Genomic DNA, 12,665 nt, shown 5'->3' with positions numbered 1-12,665 from the left:
GCCCTGGAGTGCCCATCCTCTCTCTCTCCCTCTATCTGTCTTTCTCTCTGTGTCTGTCACTCTCAAATAAATAAATTAAAAAATTAAAAAAAAATTATGGTGGCTTACCCCGGGCTGTGTGGTCCTCCTCTGCCACTTTCACGACTTGTGTCTGGGTGGCATTTTTACTACCCATGATTGGGGCCAGACAGATCCTTGGCATGAGGAGTCAAACAATTTTCTGAAAACTATAAGCATTGTTTTGGGAGTAGGAGAGAAACATCCTCTGCTTTCCAGCTGGTGAAAGCAAGCCAGTACGGCACTACAAAAGAGAATGAGAGAAGCCAGAGAAAGACCCTTCATCATTGTAAGTGTATTCTCAGCTGGGCGTAGTGGTGCACGTCTTTAAATATCTTATTTCTATTTATTTATTTGACAGAGAAAGAGGGAGAGAGACAGAGAGAGAATGGGTGCACCAGGGCTTCCAGCCGCTGCAAAGCATGTCTTTAATCCCAGCACTTGGGAGGCAGTGGTAGGAGGATCATTGTGAGTTCGAGGCCAGCCTGGGCTACAGCGAGAGCCTATCTTGAAAAAAAAAAAAAAAAAGAAAAATAAGTGAATGAACAAATAAATAAATATGCATTTTGTACAGGGTCTAGAGATGCACATTCTTGTCCAGGTGATACTTAGCCCTGGGGAATCTCTGTGGCAGCTTTTCCTCATATGGTCATGTCACATCTCCTGGGGTCAGCTGAATTCAAGAGGGTCAAGTTGGCAACTGGTCTCACTAAGAGCTACAGGCCAAGAAATAGATGGTAAGACCCTATTGCTGAAGATTCCACATGCTTGAGCTGCAAAGTCACTGAGAAATCAAGCTGGAGCTGAGCTAAAAACCTCCTCCCTGTGGACTAGCTGACAAAAAGCTAGAAAAGGCTATGCTGCATGCAGCCCTATGAGGGAGAGAGATGTCATAAATGGTGATAAACAACAGCGGACACTGCAAGCCTTAAGTTTGGCCAGCCAGGCCAAATGAACCAATGGGTACAGTATGGCATGTCTGTTATGGGAAAAACCAACCACTCTCTAACTGGATTGGACACCCACTCCATGGGAAGGAATATATGTCTAGTACTGAAAACCTGTGCCGAGGGAGGTCTTGAGCCCTAGGGAAATAATGCCTGCTGATGTCTGGCTAAATACATATATTCATGAAAAAGGGCCTTGGAAGCACTTTTCTTAATGTTCATACCCATATATTAATGCTACTCTCACTTTTGGTTAGAGAACCTTCTCTTTTCAGATGGTAGTGACCTTGGGATGACTCAGAAGGCATCATGGTGCTGAGAAGTGACAGAGGAGTGCTCAGCACTGCAATATCTCTATCACACCTTCCAAGGCTCAGGGTCCATTGCGGAAGAGGTGGCAGAAAGAATGTAAGAGCCAAAGGAAGGGTAGGACTCCTTACAACGTGCTCCTCCAGACACAAAATGGCCTGGATACCCATGACCTCACACTGCCTGACACTACCTACACAAGACCATCATAAGAGGAGGAAAAGATCATGACATCGAAATAAAAGAGAGACTGATTGAGATGGGGAGGGGATATGATGGAGAATGGAGTTTCAAAGGGGAAAGTGGGAGGAGGGAGAGCATTACCATGGGATATTGCTTACGATCATGGACATTGTTAGTTAAAAAAAGTTTTTTGTTTGTTTTGTTTTTAAAAAAGAGCCATAGGCCAGCTCCTCGGGTGAGCATGATACAGCCGTCAGCCACCGGGCGGACGCCGTCCCCTGCCTACTCACACTTCCTGAGATGTCCGTCTGTGAGCTCACGTCCAGATACTGCTTCGGCAGGGGGAATCCAGAACTCTCCAGAGAGCTGCTGCTGGACCACAGGTCGGAGTGAGAGCCTCTGTCAGTGCGGAAGCCGTCCTTCAGCATGGCAAGGCTCTACAAGCAGGGGCGGGTGCGATCCAGGTGAGTGCTGGAAGGGAGCTCCAGCCTTCCACACTGCTGGAGGCCCCCTTCCCTTTAGTCCACCCTGCTGAGGATGGGACAGACAGCTGGTGGGGAGCAGGCACTTCCGGTGTACCGGCACGGTGTCAGGCCTTTTAGAGTGGGGGAGCCAGTCTCTTCTCATGATGAAAACCTAACTCTGTTACTTCCTAGCTGTGTGACCTGAGCTAGCCAATCAACCTCTCTGTGCCTCCACTTCCTCTTTTATGAAATGGGAATGAACCCAGGTCATTACCTCCCAAGACTGCCATGTTCATTAAATGGTAGTACACAGTGCTAGCTAGCCAATACTCAACTCGTGGTGTGTTTTTTTTTAATTTTTAAAATGATTTTTATTGATTTATTTGAGAGCGACAAAGAGAGAAAGAGGGAGGGAGAGAGAGAGAGAGACAGAGACAGAGACAGAGAGAGAGAAAGAATGGGTACGCCAGGGCCTCCAGCCACTGCAAACAAACTCCAGACACATGCTCCCCCTTGTGCATCTGGCTAATGTGGGTCCTGGGGAGTCGAGTCTTGAACCGGGGTCCTTAGGCTTCACAGGCAAGTGCTTAACTGCTAAGCCATCTCTCCAGCCCTTGTGGTGGTTTTATTGCTTCTTAACCTGTCTGCCAAGGAAGAGCCAATGATTGTCTTCATTTTACCAAAGAAAAGCTGGCAAGTGACAGAGCCAGGGCTGTGCTTTTAAACAGCCATCTTCAGAAGTAGTCTTCGCTGTCCACAAGCACCTTGTCAGAACTTTCTCTCTGGGAGCCTTGGGGTTACTGTTTTCCATAGAGCTCAAAAGCTTCCTTCCTGGGCTGGAGAGATGGCTTAGTAGTTCAGGTGCTTGCCTTCAGAGCCTAACAACCTGAGTTCTATTCCCCAGTGCCCCTGTAATGGCAGATGCACGAAGGAGTGCATGCATCTGGAGTTTGTTTGCAGTGGCTGGAGGCCCTGGTGCACCATTCCTTCTGACTGTTTCTCTCTGCTTGCAAATAAACAGATAAAATTTTAAAGAACAAGTAAAAAAATAAAATGTATATGTGTGTGTGTGTGTATATATATATATATGCATATACATACATATATATCTATATATATATACATACATACACACACACACACACAGACACACACACACATTGCTTTTATTAGAACTTGAATTACAAAATAAAATAAAATGAAAGCTTCCTTCCTAAATTGTGGACACAGCTCTGGGTCTCAGCTTTCTGATTTTAGTAAAGATCTCAGGGGTCAGGCAGTTCATGGAGGAGGGGGTGAGTTCCGCGGTGAAGTGACAGAGTTGCAAGTCGGGAGTTTGGTGGTCTGAAGGATGGCTCTGTCATCCACACTGAGTCAGACCCCCCTATCTGTAGGGTGGAGGCAGGCTGGGGCAGGTTCGCAAGGCGCATGACACACCACCTGCTGCTGGCAGCTGCTCTTCGACTGGTTCGGGCCCCAGAACAGAGAACCCCACAAAAGACAGGCTGATGGGGGCGGGCCATTCTCATGTTCAGGTTCAACCCTCTGTGCCAGTTTGAATGTGAAGCGACCCTGCTGGTCTCATGTGTTTTGGGACTTGAGTCCTTAGGCTTTGCAGTCAAGAGCCTTAGCCATCTGTCCAGCCCCCAGTCAAGATATTTTTTGGACTATTTATACATACATGAGCTATCTTGGTGATGGGACCCAATTCTATTTTTTTTATTTTTTATTTTATTTTTTTTTAGTTTTTCGAGGTAGTATCTCACTCTAGTCCAGGCTGACCTGGAACTCACTATGTAGTCTCAGGGTGGCCTTGAACTCACAGTGATACCCCTACCTCTGCCTCCTGAGTGCTGGGATTAAAGGCGTGCGCCACCACGCCCGGCGGGACCCAATTCTAAACTCCAAATTCATTTAATGTTTCATACACATCTTGCATGCATGGCTAGAAGATAACTTTATGATATTTTTCATGCATCCATATTTTGTCTGTTTACCACACAAGGTCAAATATGGCAATTTCCAGTGTGGTTGCATATAAGTGCTCAAAAAGTTTCATATTTGGGACTAAAGAGATGGCCTAGTGGCTAAGGCATTTGCCTGCAAAGCCAAAGGACCCAGGTTCGATTTCCCCAGGACCCACAAAAGCCAGATGCACAAGGTAGAACATGAGTCTGGAGTTCATCTGCAGCAGCCGGAGGCCCTGGCGTGCCCATTCTCTCCCTCTCTCTGCCTCTCTGTCTCTCTCAAATAAATATATAAATATAAAATACAACTTTTTTTACATATTTAAAATAAAAAATTTTTTTAAAAAGGTTTCATATTTTAGATATTTGGATTAGACAGGCCTACTCTGCAATGAGAACTGATAATGTATATGGTGTGTGAAAATACCCACGTGAATCTTTGCCCACGGGCTACCCAGGAGAAACCAAGAGGGAGCTGGCCACACCAGACACTGGCACACCTTAATGAGATCCTGCTTCTCCTTTTCTCCGCAGGTGATGGCTTTCTTGATGGCCTTGGTTTCCCTCAGGACAGCCTGGGCCTCATCCAGCTTGTAGCCACCCTGAGCATCGGACATTTTCTTGTCAATTCTAGAGAACAGGAAAAGGGAGTGGTTAGACAGGGGAATGCACAGGCCACGGGGCTTTAGTCCCTCGAGCCTCCTCTCTCTGTCCTGTGCATCTTCTGACGGGGGGAGAAGGCGCAGAGGGCTGACTCTCAAACTGCAAATGCATGTGGCTGCTTCTTACGGGACGCCTTCCATCATTCCCCACGTGGTTCTCCAGGCCAGGTGGGTGGCTCTGTGACACCTTCCATGTAACTGAGACGTGCTTGTGCTGTGTGGTGACTTAGGCTTTGTGGGTCAGCACCCGCCACTCAATTCTAGTAGAGCAGAACAGAGCTGACCGTGTTGAACAGGGTTAGAATCTAAGCACAGCTTAGTTCTTTAACCTCAGAATCTCAATCTCCACACTCTTTTTTTTAAAAAAAAAAATTGCTTATTTGTGCCATGTACATGCAAAGCCTCTTACTGCTGCACAGGAATGCCTATCTGGCTTTACATGGGTGGTTTGGGGAACTGAATGCAAGCTGGCTGGTTTTCCAAGCAAGCCCCTTGAACAGCTGAGCCATCTATCCAGCCTCTCAATCTCTACGCTTTTTTTTTCTTTGAGGTAGAGTTTCACTCTAGTCCAGGCTGGCCTGGGATTCACTATGTAGTCTCAGGGTGGCCTCGAACTCACAGTGATCCTTCTACCACTGCCTCCCGAGTGCTGGGATTAAAGGTATGTGCCACTACACTGGGCTCTCTACACTTAAAAAAACAAAAACAAATTTATGTTATTTATTTGAGAAAGAGAGAGGCAGATACAGAATGGGCACGCCAGGGTCTCTAGCCACTGCAAACAAACTCCAGACACATGCGTCACATGCGTCATTTTGTGCACCTGGCTTACATGGGTACTGGGGAATCAAACCTGGGTCCTTGGGCTTTGCAGGCAAGTACCTTAACCACTAAGCCATCTCTCTAGCCCTCAGTCTATACACTTTTGGTATGTGGGGCTTAACCATCCTTTGTTGTATAATGTTGGATGAGGAGGAGGAAGTCTCTTGTCCTGTATATCAAAAACTGCTTAACAATTTCCTTGGCCTTGACCTACAAAATGTTAATAACCTCTCAGCCTGAGTTGTGACCACAAGAAAAATAAAAGTCTTAGGCTGGAGTGAAGCCTAAGGACCCAGGTTTGATTCTCCAGGTCCCATGTAAGCCAGATACACATGGTGGTGCATGCATCTGGAGTTTGTTGGCAGTGGCTGGAGGCCCTAACGCACTCATTCTCTCTCTCTTTCTGTCCTTCTGTCTCTAATAAATAAATCAGAAAAGTCTTAACAGCTATCACTGAATTTAAAAAAAGTCTTCATACATCTATGCTTATTTGTCTCCATACATTGCTAATATCTTGAGGGAGAGGTCTAAAATCAGCACAGGCGGAGAACTACTTACTGCCTGTGATAAACCTGAGTTAGTGGACACGGTGAGGGAGAGGCGAAGAGGACACGAACTCCCAGTCCTGCTACTGCCCATCAGCAGAGTGGCCTTAGGCATGGCTCTCAGCCACACACAGCCCCCATGTTCTCCTCTGAAGAAGTTAGCCGGGGGCTGGAGAGATGGCTTAGCGGTTAAGGCATTTGCCTGCAATGCCGAAGGACCTGGGTTTAATGCCCCAGGACCTTTGTAAGCCAGATGCACAAGGTGGCGCATGTGTCTGGAGTTCATTTGCAGTGGCTGGAGGCCCTGGCATGCCCATTCTCTCTCCCTTTCTTTCTCTCTGCCTCTCCTCTCTATCTCTAGCTTTCTCAAATAAATAAGTAAGCACGCAAGTCAGCCGAGACCATGGCATCCACCTGGCCCATGTCCACTGAGCTGTTAGGAATGTCAAGTGGGATAAAGGATGGCAAATCCTGTGGTGAACTAACAAGTACTGTACGAATGTAAGGGATTAAAACACCTCTAGCTCAGAGAGATTATTGGCTTAGCCAGGCCCTACATGTAGGTTTGCTTTGATGGAGGGGACAGTTGTTTAAAAAGAAAAAAAAAAAAAACAAACCTGAGTTCTTTTTCCCTCACCCCCTCAATGTGGGGATGCAGGACTCTAGGGCCTTTATACACTAGGCCAGTTCTCTATCACTGATACAGTTTCCTGAAGGTCAAAGCAAACTAGACATGGTGTGTGTGTGGCGCAGGGGTGGGCCCCCATTCTAGAGGAGGAGATTCTGAGTGCAGATACGCTTCACACGTATCAAAGGCTGGCCTGGCCCAAGGCTTTAGCGGAGGGCGGGGAAGGAAGTTCTACAGTCAGAGTGACACCATAAGCCCATCATTTCAGGATGAGAAACGCTCACAGGCTTTCCTCTCTGGTTTCCTGCTATGGGCCAAACTGTCCGGGACTAAAAATAGCCTGAGTGGGAGAAATCACCGTGAGGAGCAGAGAAGCGGGGGCAGGTTTCTGCACCTCCAAGTGGAGAGCCAGGGAGAGAGGGGACCACACAGCGGCCCCCAGCAGTCACTTCCGCCTCCGTGGAGAGAAAAACAAAGCCCCAATTGTGTCCCCCACTAAACATAGCCTGTCTATTCCTTTAGAGGACTTAGTCTCAGGCAAGCCTGCCAGGTCAACTCAAACCCGTCTCAGATTTAGTCTGAGAAATTCACCTGAGGCGTATTTCCACAGCAACGTCCTGCCTCCCGAGGATGCTGCAAGGAGAAGTGCCCAGACCAAGGGACTGGGATGACAGGTGGCCCTGCCCCCAAAATGTTGGGGGGTGGGTGGGTATGGGTGCAGGGAGAGTTGCTTGTCTGAGGGCTGGTGGCTGGGCCCGCTTGGTGTTGGGCTGAGAAGGGCTCTGAATCCTCAGCAGGATGGGCCGGAGCGGTTCGTGTGCCAGGCTGCAAAGAGCTCTCTCTACCTGATGCCTTTGCGGCCTTAGCAACCCCAGCTCCGGAATTTGGCTCCAGAGAGCTGCTCGGAGAGGAACACTTGGGATGAAGCAAGGGTGGAGGGGGTGGGGGAGAACAAAGGATCGCCATTATGTACTCACTGAATGAAGCTTTTTTTTTGATAAAGGGAAAGAAAAGTTGTGTGTGTGTGTGTGTGTGTGTGTGTGTGTGTGTCTCAACATGTGTTTTAGAATTTCCAAATTATGCAGCTGTCCTTCCTCTGAGGCCTTCAATGATTCACATGCCTGGTAACCTCAGAGATGGGCACATCTGTGATGTACAGAAGGACCCTGCCCTGTCCTCCCCCCCTGCTGAAGCAACCGGGTAAGTCCTCCTGTTTATAGAGACTCAAGGAAGTCCTACTCGTTGGTATTGATATTTTTCTCTTTTAAAAAATATTTTATTTTTATTTATTTATCTGAAAGAGACAGACAGAACACACACACACACACACACACACAGAGAGAGAGAGAGAGAGAGAGAGAGAATGAGAAAGGGTGCGCCAGGGCCTCCAGATGCTGCAACTGAACTCCAGATGCATGCGCCACCTTGTGCATCTGGTTTACGTGGATCCTGGGGAATCAAACCTGGGTCCTTTGGCTTTTGCAGGCAAGTGCTTTGACCACTAAGTCACCTCTCCAGCCCTGATTTTTCTTTTTCATTCTCAAGTTTTCCTTCAGCCTTTGTCAACATTTTCTCTTCCCTCTCTCTTTTTATTTCTTTGCAAGGGGGAGGTGGGGAGAGTATGCCTCTTGTCGTTGCACATGAACCCCAGATGCATGTACCACTTTGTGTGACTGGCTTTACGTGGGTTCTGGGGAATCAAACTCGGGCTGGCAGGTGTTGTTTAGCCATTTCTCTAGCCCTCCTCCTTCTTTCTTCTTCTTCCTTTCTTTCCTCCCCTCCTCCTTCTCCTCTTCCTCTTTTTCTTTTTCAAAGTGGGGTTTCACTTTAGCCCAGGCTAACCTGGAACTCACTCTGTAGTCCCAGGCTGGCCTCAAACTCAAAGCAGTCCTCCTACCTCTGCCTCCTAAGTGCTGGGATTAAAGGCGTGCCACCATGCCCGACCTCTCTTCTCTCTCTCTCTGTCTCTTCATTTTTGGTTCTCCGAAGTAGAGTCTCGCTCTAGCCCAGGCTGATCTGGAATTCACTATGTAGTGTCAGGGTGGCCTCAAACTCACGGCAATCCCCCTACCTCTGCCTCCCGAGTGCTGGGATTAAAGGCGTGCACCACCCCGCCCGGCTATCTTCTCTTTTTTTAAGTTCCTGCTGCTGAGTAACTGACACACTCATGAAATCTAGACATACCTACCCAATAAATCTTGGCAGGCAGTGTCCCCACTGTGGCAGCAAACGCTAGTGTTCTCAGGGCACAGAAGAGCCGCATGCCAACCTCTAACCATGAACATGGTATTTGGGCAAAGTCATTCTAGAAACTTCCTCAGGTACTCCTGAGGTTCACCTTTACCAGGTTCTGCAAACACAAAGAGTCTAAGAGAGATAGGGGTGCCTAAGTTGACCAGACCAGATGTGAACAAAAGCAATTCCAAGGGAGATAGAGGGAGCTTATGTTTTCCAGACATAGGGAGCGGGGTATCTGGAAGAGTGCCTGGAAGGGAGGTACTGACACATTAGCATCAAAATTCAGTAAGTTCCCCCAAGCACCACAAAAATCAAAATGAGGGCTGAAGACATGGCTCAGCTGTTAAGGTGTTTGCCTGCAAAGCCTAAGGACCCAGGTTTGGTTCCCCAGGACCCAGATGCACAAGGTGGCGCATGCATCTGGAGTTTGTTTGCAGTGGCTGAATGCCCCAGTGTGTTCATTCTCTCTACATATCTGCCTCTTCCCCCTCTCTCCTTCTCTCTCAAATAAATAAAACATTTTAAAAGTAAATAAAAATACATCACAGATAATAATAATTTAATAGTCCTGGACTGGGAGTGTGGCTTAAGGGAAAAGTATGTGCTTAGCATGTGCTAGGCCTTGGGTTCAGCCTCAAAGAAATAAAGTGAGAAAAGAAAAGCTGGATGTATATCTCAGTGGCAGGACACTGGACTAGCATGTGCACGGCCCGTGGGTTCCAGTCCTAGCACCAAAACAACAAATAACTAAATACAAAATTTAAAAATATGGGCCTGAGAGATGGCTTAGTGGTTAAGGTGCTTGTAGCTGGCCCTGGGTACTCACCTTCCCAAATCCGAGAGGACAGCTAACTCGAGGCCACCCTCCTCACTGAGTTCCTCCTACATGCCCGGCTCTGTTATATACTAGGCAGAGATTTTCCAACTCAATACCTATAATCACACACTTTTCTGATTACCAAATCAAAATTCAAAAGAGTTGAGTCATTTTTCCAAGGTCCCAGGGAGCCCAGAGTCTCTACCTCTTCTTCTCTTTTTTTTTTTTTTTTTTTTGGTGTTTGGAGGTAGGGTTTCACTCTAGTCCAAGCTGCCCTGGAATTCACTCTGTAGTCTCAGGGTGGCCTCGAACTCACAGAGATCCTCCTACCTCTGCCTCCCGAGTGCTGGGATTGAAGGCGTGCGCCACCACGGCCAGCCAGTCTCTACTTTTTGACGCTATATTCCGAATCCTCTATGCCAGCATGCATGGAAAGCAGATGTCTTTCCCCACCTTAGGGAGCCTGGTTTCTGGCTAAGGAGTGTGGGTGGCAAGGACTGCAAAGGAGTCTTATCTAAGCCAACTATCAAACATGGGGCAAAGGGAGGTGGAGGGAGGCCTGTCTTTCAGGTTTCATTGTCCACTTACTGAAGGACAAGAATTTCCAGTGCAGTTATGGGGGTAACAAAGTGGTAGAATAGGCTGTGGGAGGCTCAGAGGTTAACAGCTAGTGAGGACGGGTAGGACGTAGGCTGGAAAGCCCAGGAGATTACTTTAGTAGGTCAAAACTAGGAATCTCTATGCTCATACTATTTTCCTGATTGCCCCTGATGCTTCCTGAAAATGACCTAGAAACATGAAACATAATCTGGGCTCAAATGAGGTTAGAATCTGGTTTGAGGGATAGGAATGGCATAGGTGTATCACATATATAAATGACACATGAAAGACATATAAAAGAACAAAAATAATACATTATAATATGAAAATATATAAGTTATCATTTAAAATGCAAAGTCATATATGTAGAGGTCTATAATTATTTATTTTTATTTTACAAAACAGGGTCTCAGCTCAGGCTGGCCTCAAACTCACAGGGTTCCTCCTACCTCTGCCTCCTGAGTGCTGGGATTAAAGGCGTGCGCCACTATACCCTGCTGACTATTTTATTTTGTTTTGTCTATTGGTTTTTTGAGGTAGGGTCTTGCTCCAGACCAAGCTGACCTGGAATTCACTATGTAGACTTAGGATGGTCTCCAACCACAGAGGTTCTCCTACCTCTGCCTCCCGAGTGCTGGCATTAAAGGCGTGTGCCTCCACGCCCAGCTGACGTTTTATTTTTATTTCAGGGCTGGGGACCTTGTATGTGTTAGATAAACTCTCTACCAACTGGGCTGAAGTCTCAGGAAGACTCTCTTTTTGTTGTTGTTGTGGAGGCTGCTTTGAGACAGGGTCTTGCTACGTAGCTCAGGCTGGCCTTGAACTCACAATCCTCTTGGTCTCCCAAGTACTGGGATTATAGTTGTGTACCGTCATGACTGGCTCATACCTTATTATGTCATGTGTTGTGCTAGATTCATGGGGAGCTCCCTCAGGTGGTAAAGAAGATTGTAGGGGAAGAAGATGAGAACCAACTAATACTCAACTTGTAGCCACAGTTCACTTGGTTGTAACAGGACTCACAGACAGACGTCCCAAGGCTGGAGGTGATGCCCGCTGAATGGGGAGCATGGAGAAAGGGCCCAGGGAATAAGGGAAAGGTATGACCAGGGCTGGAGAGATGGCTCAGCAGTTAAAGGCACTTGCATGTAAAGCTTGATGGCCTGCATTTGATTCCCCAGTATCCATATAAAGCCAGGTACACAAAGTGGTGCATACACCTGGAGTTCGTTTGCAGAGGTGGGAGGCCCTGGCATGCCCATATTCTCTCTTATTAATAAATAAATAAGACTAGGAGGGGGAAGTAAATGATTATAAGAACAGACTGTTGTAGTCAGGTTCGCATTGCTGGCAGGAAACACCTGATCAAGAGCAGCTTGTGGGAATAAAAAGGGTTTATTTTGGCTCATAGACCTGAGGGGACACTCCAGGATGGCAGGGATAAACGATGGCATGAGCAGAGGGTTAGCATCACCTCCTGGCCAACATGAGATGGACAACAGCAACAGGAGAGCGTGCCAAACACTGCAAGGGGAAGCTGGCTGTAACACCCACAGCCCACCCTCAATAATACATCACCTCCAGGAGGCTTTAATCCACATTGCCATCAGCTGGAGACCTAGCATTCAGGACACCTAAGTTTACGTGGGACACCTGAATCAAGTCACCACACAGAGCCTCCCCAGGAGTCTGAGAAGTTCCCTGGAAGACACAGATCTGGGTAACCCTCCTAGATTCAGGGGGTGCTTCTATGAGAGTTACCAGGTAACGTCTGTAAGGCTCACCCAAAGATCACCAGGTATGAACAACACAATTCAAGAATAAGCCTTGGTGGAGCTGGGCATGGTGTCTCATGACTATAATTCCAGCACTTAGGAGGTCGAGGCAGGAGGACTGCTGGGCGTTTGAGACCAGCCTGTTGCATGTTGTGGTTAATGGTGATGAAGATGTCCTGCTCATGACATCTTCACGGCTATAATCAACACACTGCTCTTATTAAAGGGATGATAAACAAGCCACATCCCTCAGCTGCAAGCCAGCATCTCAAGCAAAATGACACGTGTCTATTCAACGTGATGGCGGATGCTCCTCCAGCCACTGAGGTGTCCACAGTGTCAGGCTTACTCCTCTAGTGTGTTGAGGACACCGCTGTCCCCATGGCCCTAGGTGAGGTCATGGCACATTTTAGGGGCCACAGACATCAAGCGTTTGCTTTGTTTAAGCATGGAATTCTAGAACGGGATGACGTGCACAGAAATACTTCAGTGCTGCTTGCGGGATTGGGGAGCAAGACTCAGCGGAATGGAATGGGCCTCCGTAGCTTCCCGAGCTCACAGAATGATGAGAACTATGGTTGGGACTGATTCTCTTTACCTCCACCTCTGGGGAGCAGTACCTTTGGTAAGTGACAGTGGAAAGGAACTTGA

General features: G+C 47.5%; 1 protein-coding gene across 3 annotated transcripts in view; it reads right to left on the bottom strand.

The window, feature by feature from the left end:
• Positions 1–12,665, bottom strand: part of Wwc1 (WW and C2 domain containing 1) — a 193,464-nt gene that overhangs the window by 66,865 nt on the left and 113,934 nt on the right. For all 3 annotated transcript variants that reach the window (XM_045153653.1, XM_045153651.1, XM_045153652.1), the window contains exons 6-7: positions 4,428–4,557; positions 1,787–1,933 (exon numbers count right to left, since the gene is read on the bottom strand). In XM_045153653.1, the coding sequence (XP_045009588.1) occupies positions 1,787–1,933; positions 4,428–4,557 (277 nt within the window). The remainder of the gene's footprint in view (positions 1–1,786; positions 1,934–4,427; positions 4,558–12,665) is intronic.

Source organism: Jaculus jaculus, chromosome 6 (genome assembly GCF_020740685.1).
Source record: "Jaculus jaculus isolate mJacJac1 chromosome 6, mJacJac1.mat.Y.cur, whole genome shotgun sequence".
Classification (NCBI taxonomy): Eukaryota; Metazoa; Chordata; class Mammalia; order Rodentia; family Dipodidae; genus Jaculus; species Jaculus jaculus.
The sequence above is the reverse complement of the archived record's forward strand: the minus strand, read 5'-3'. Positions and strand labels throughout refer to the sequence as shown.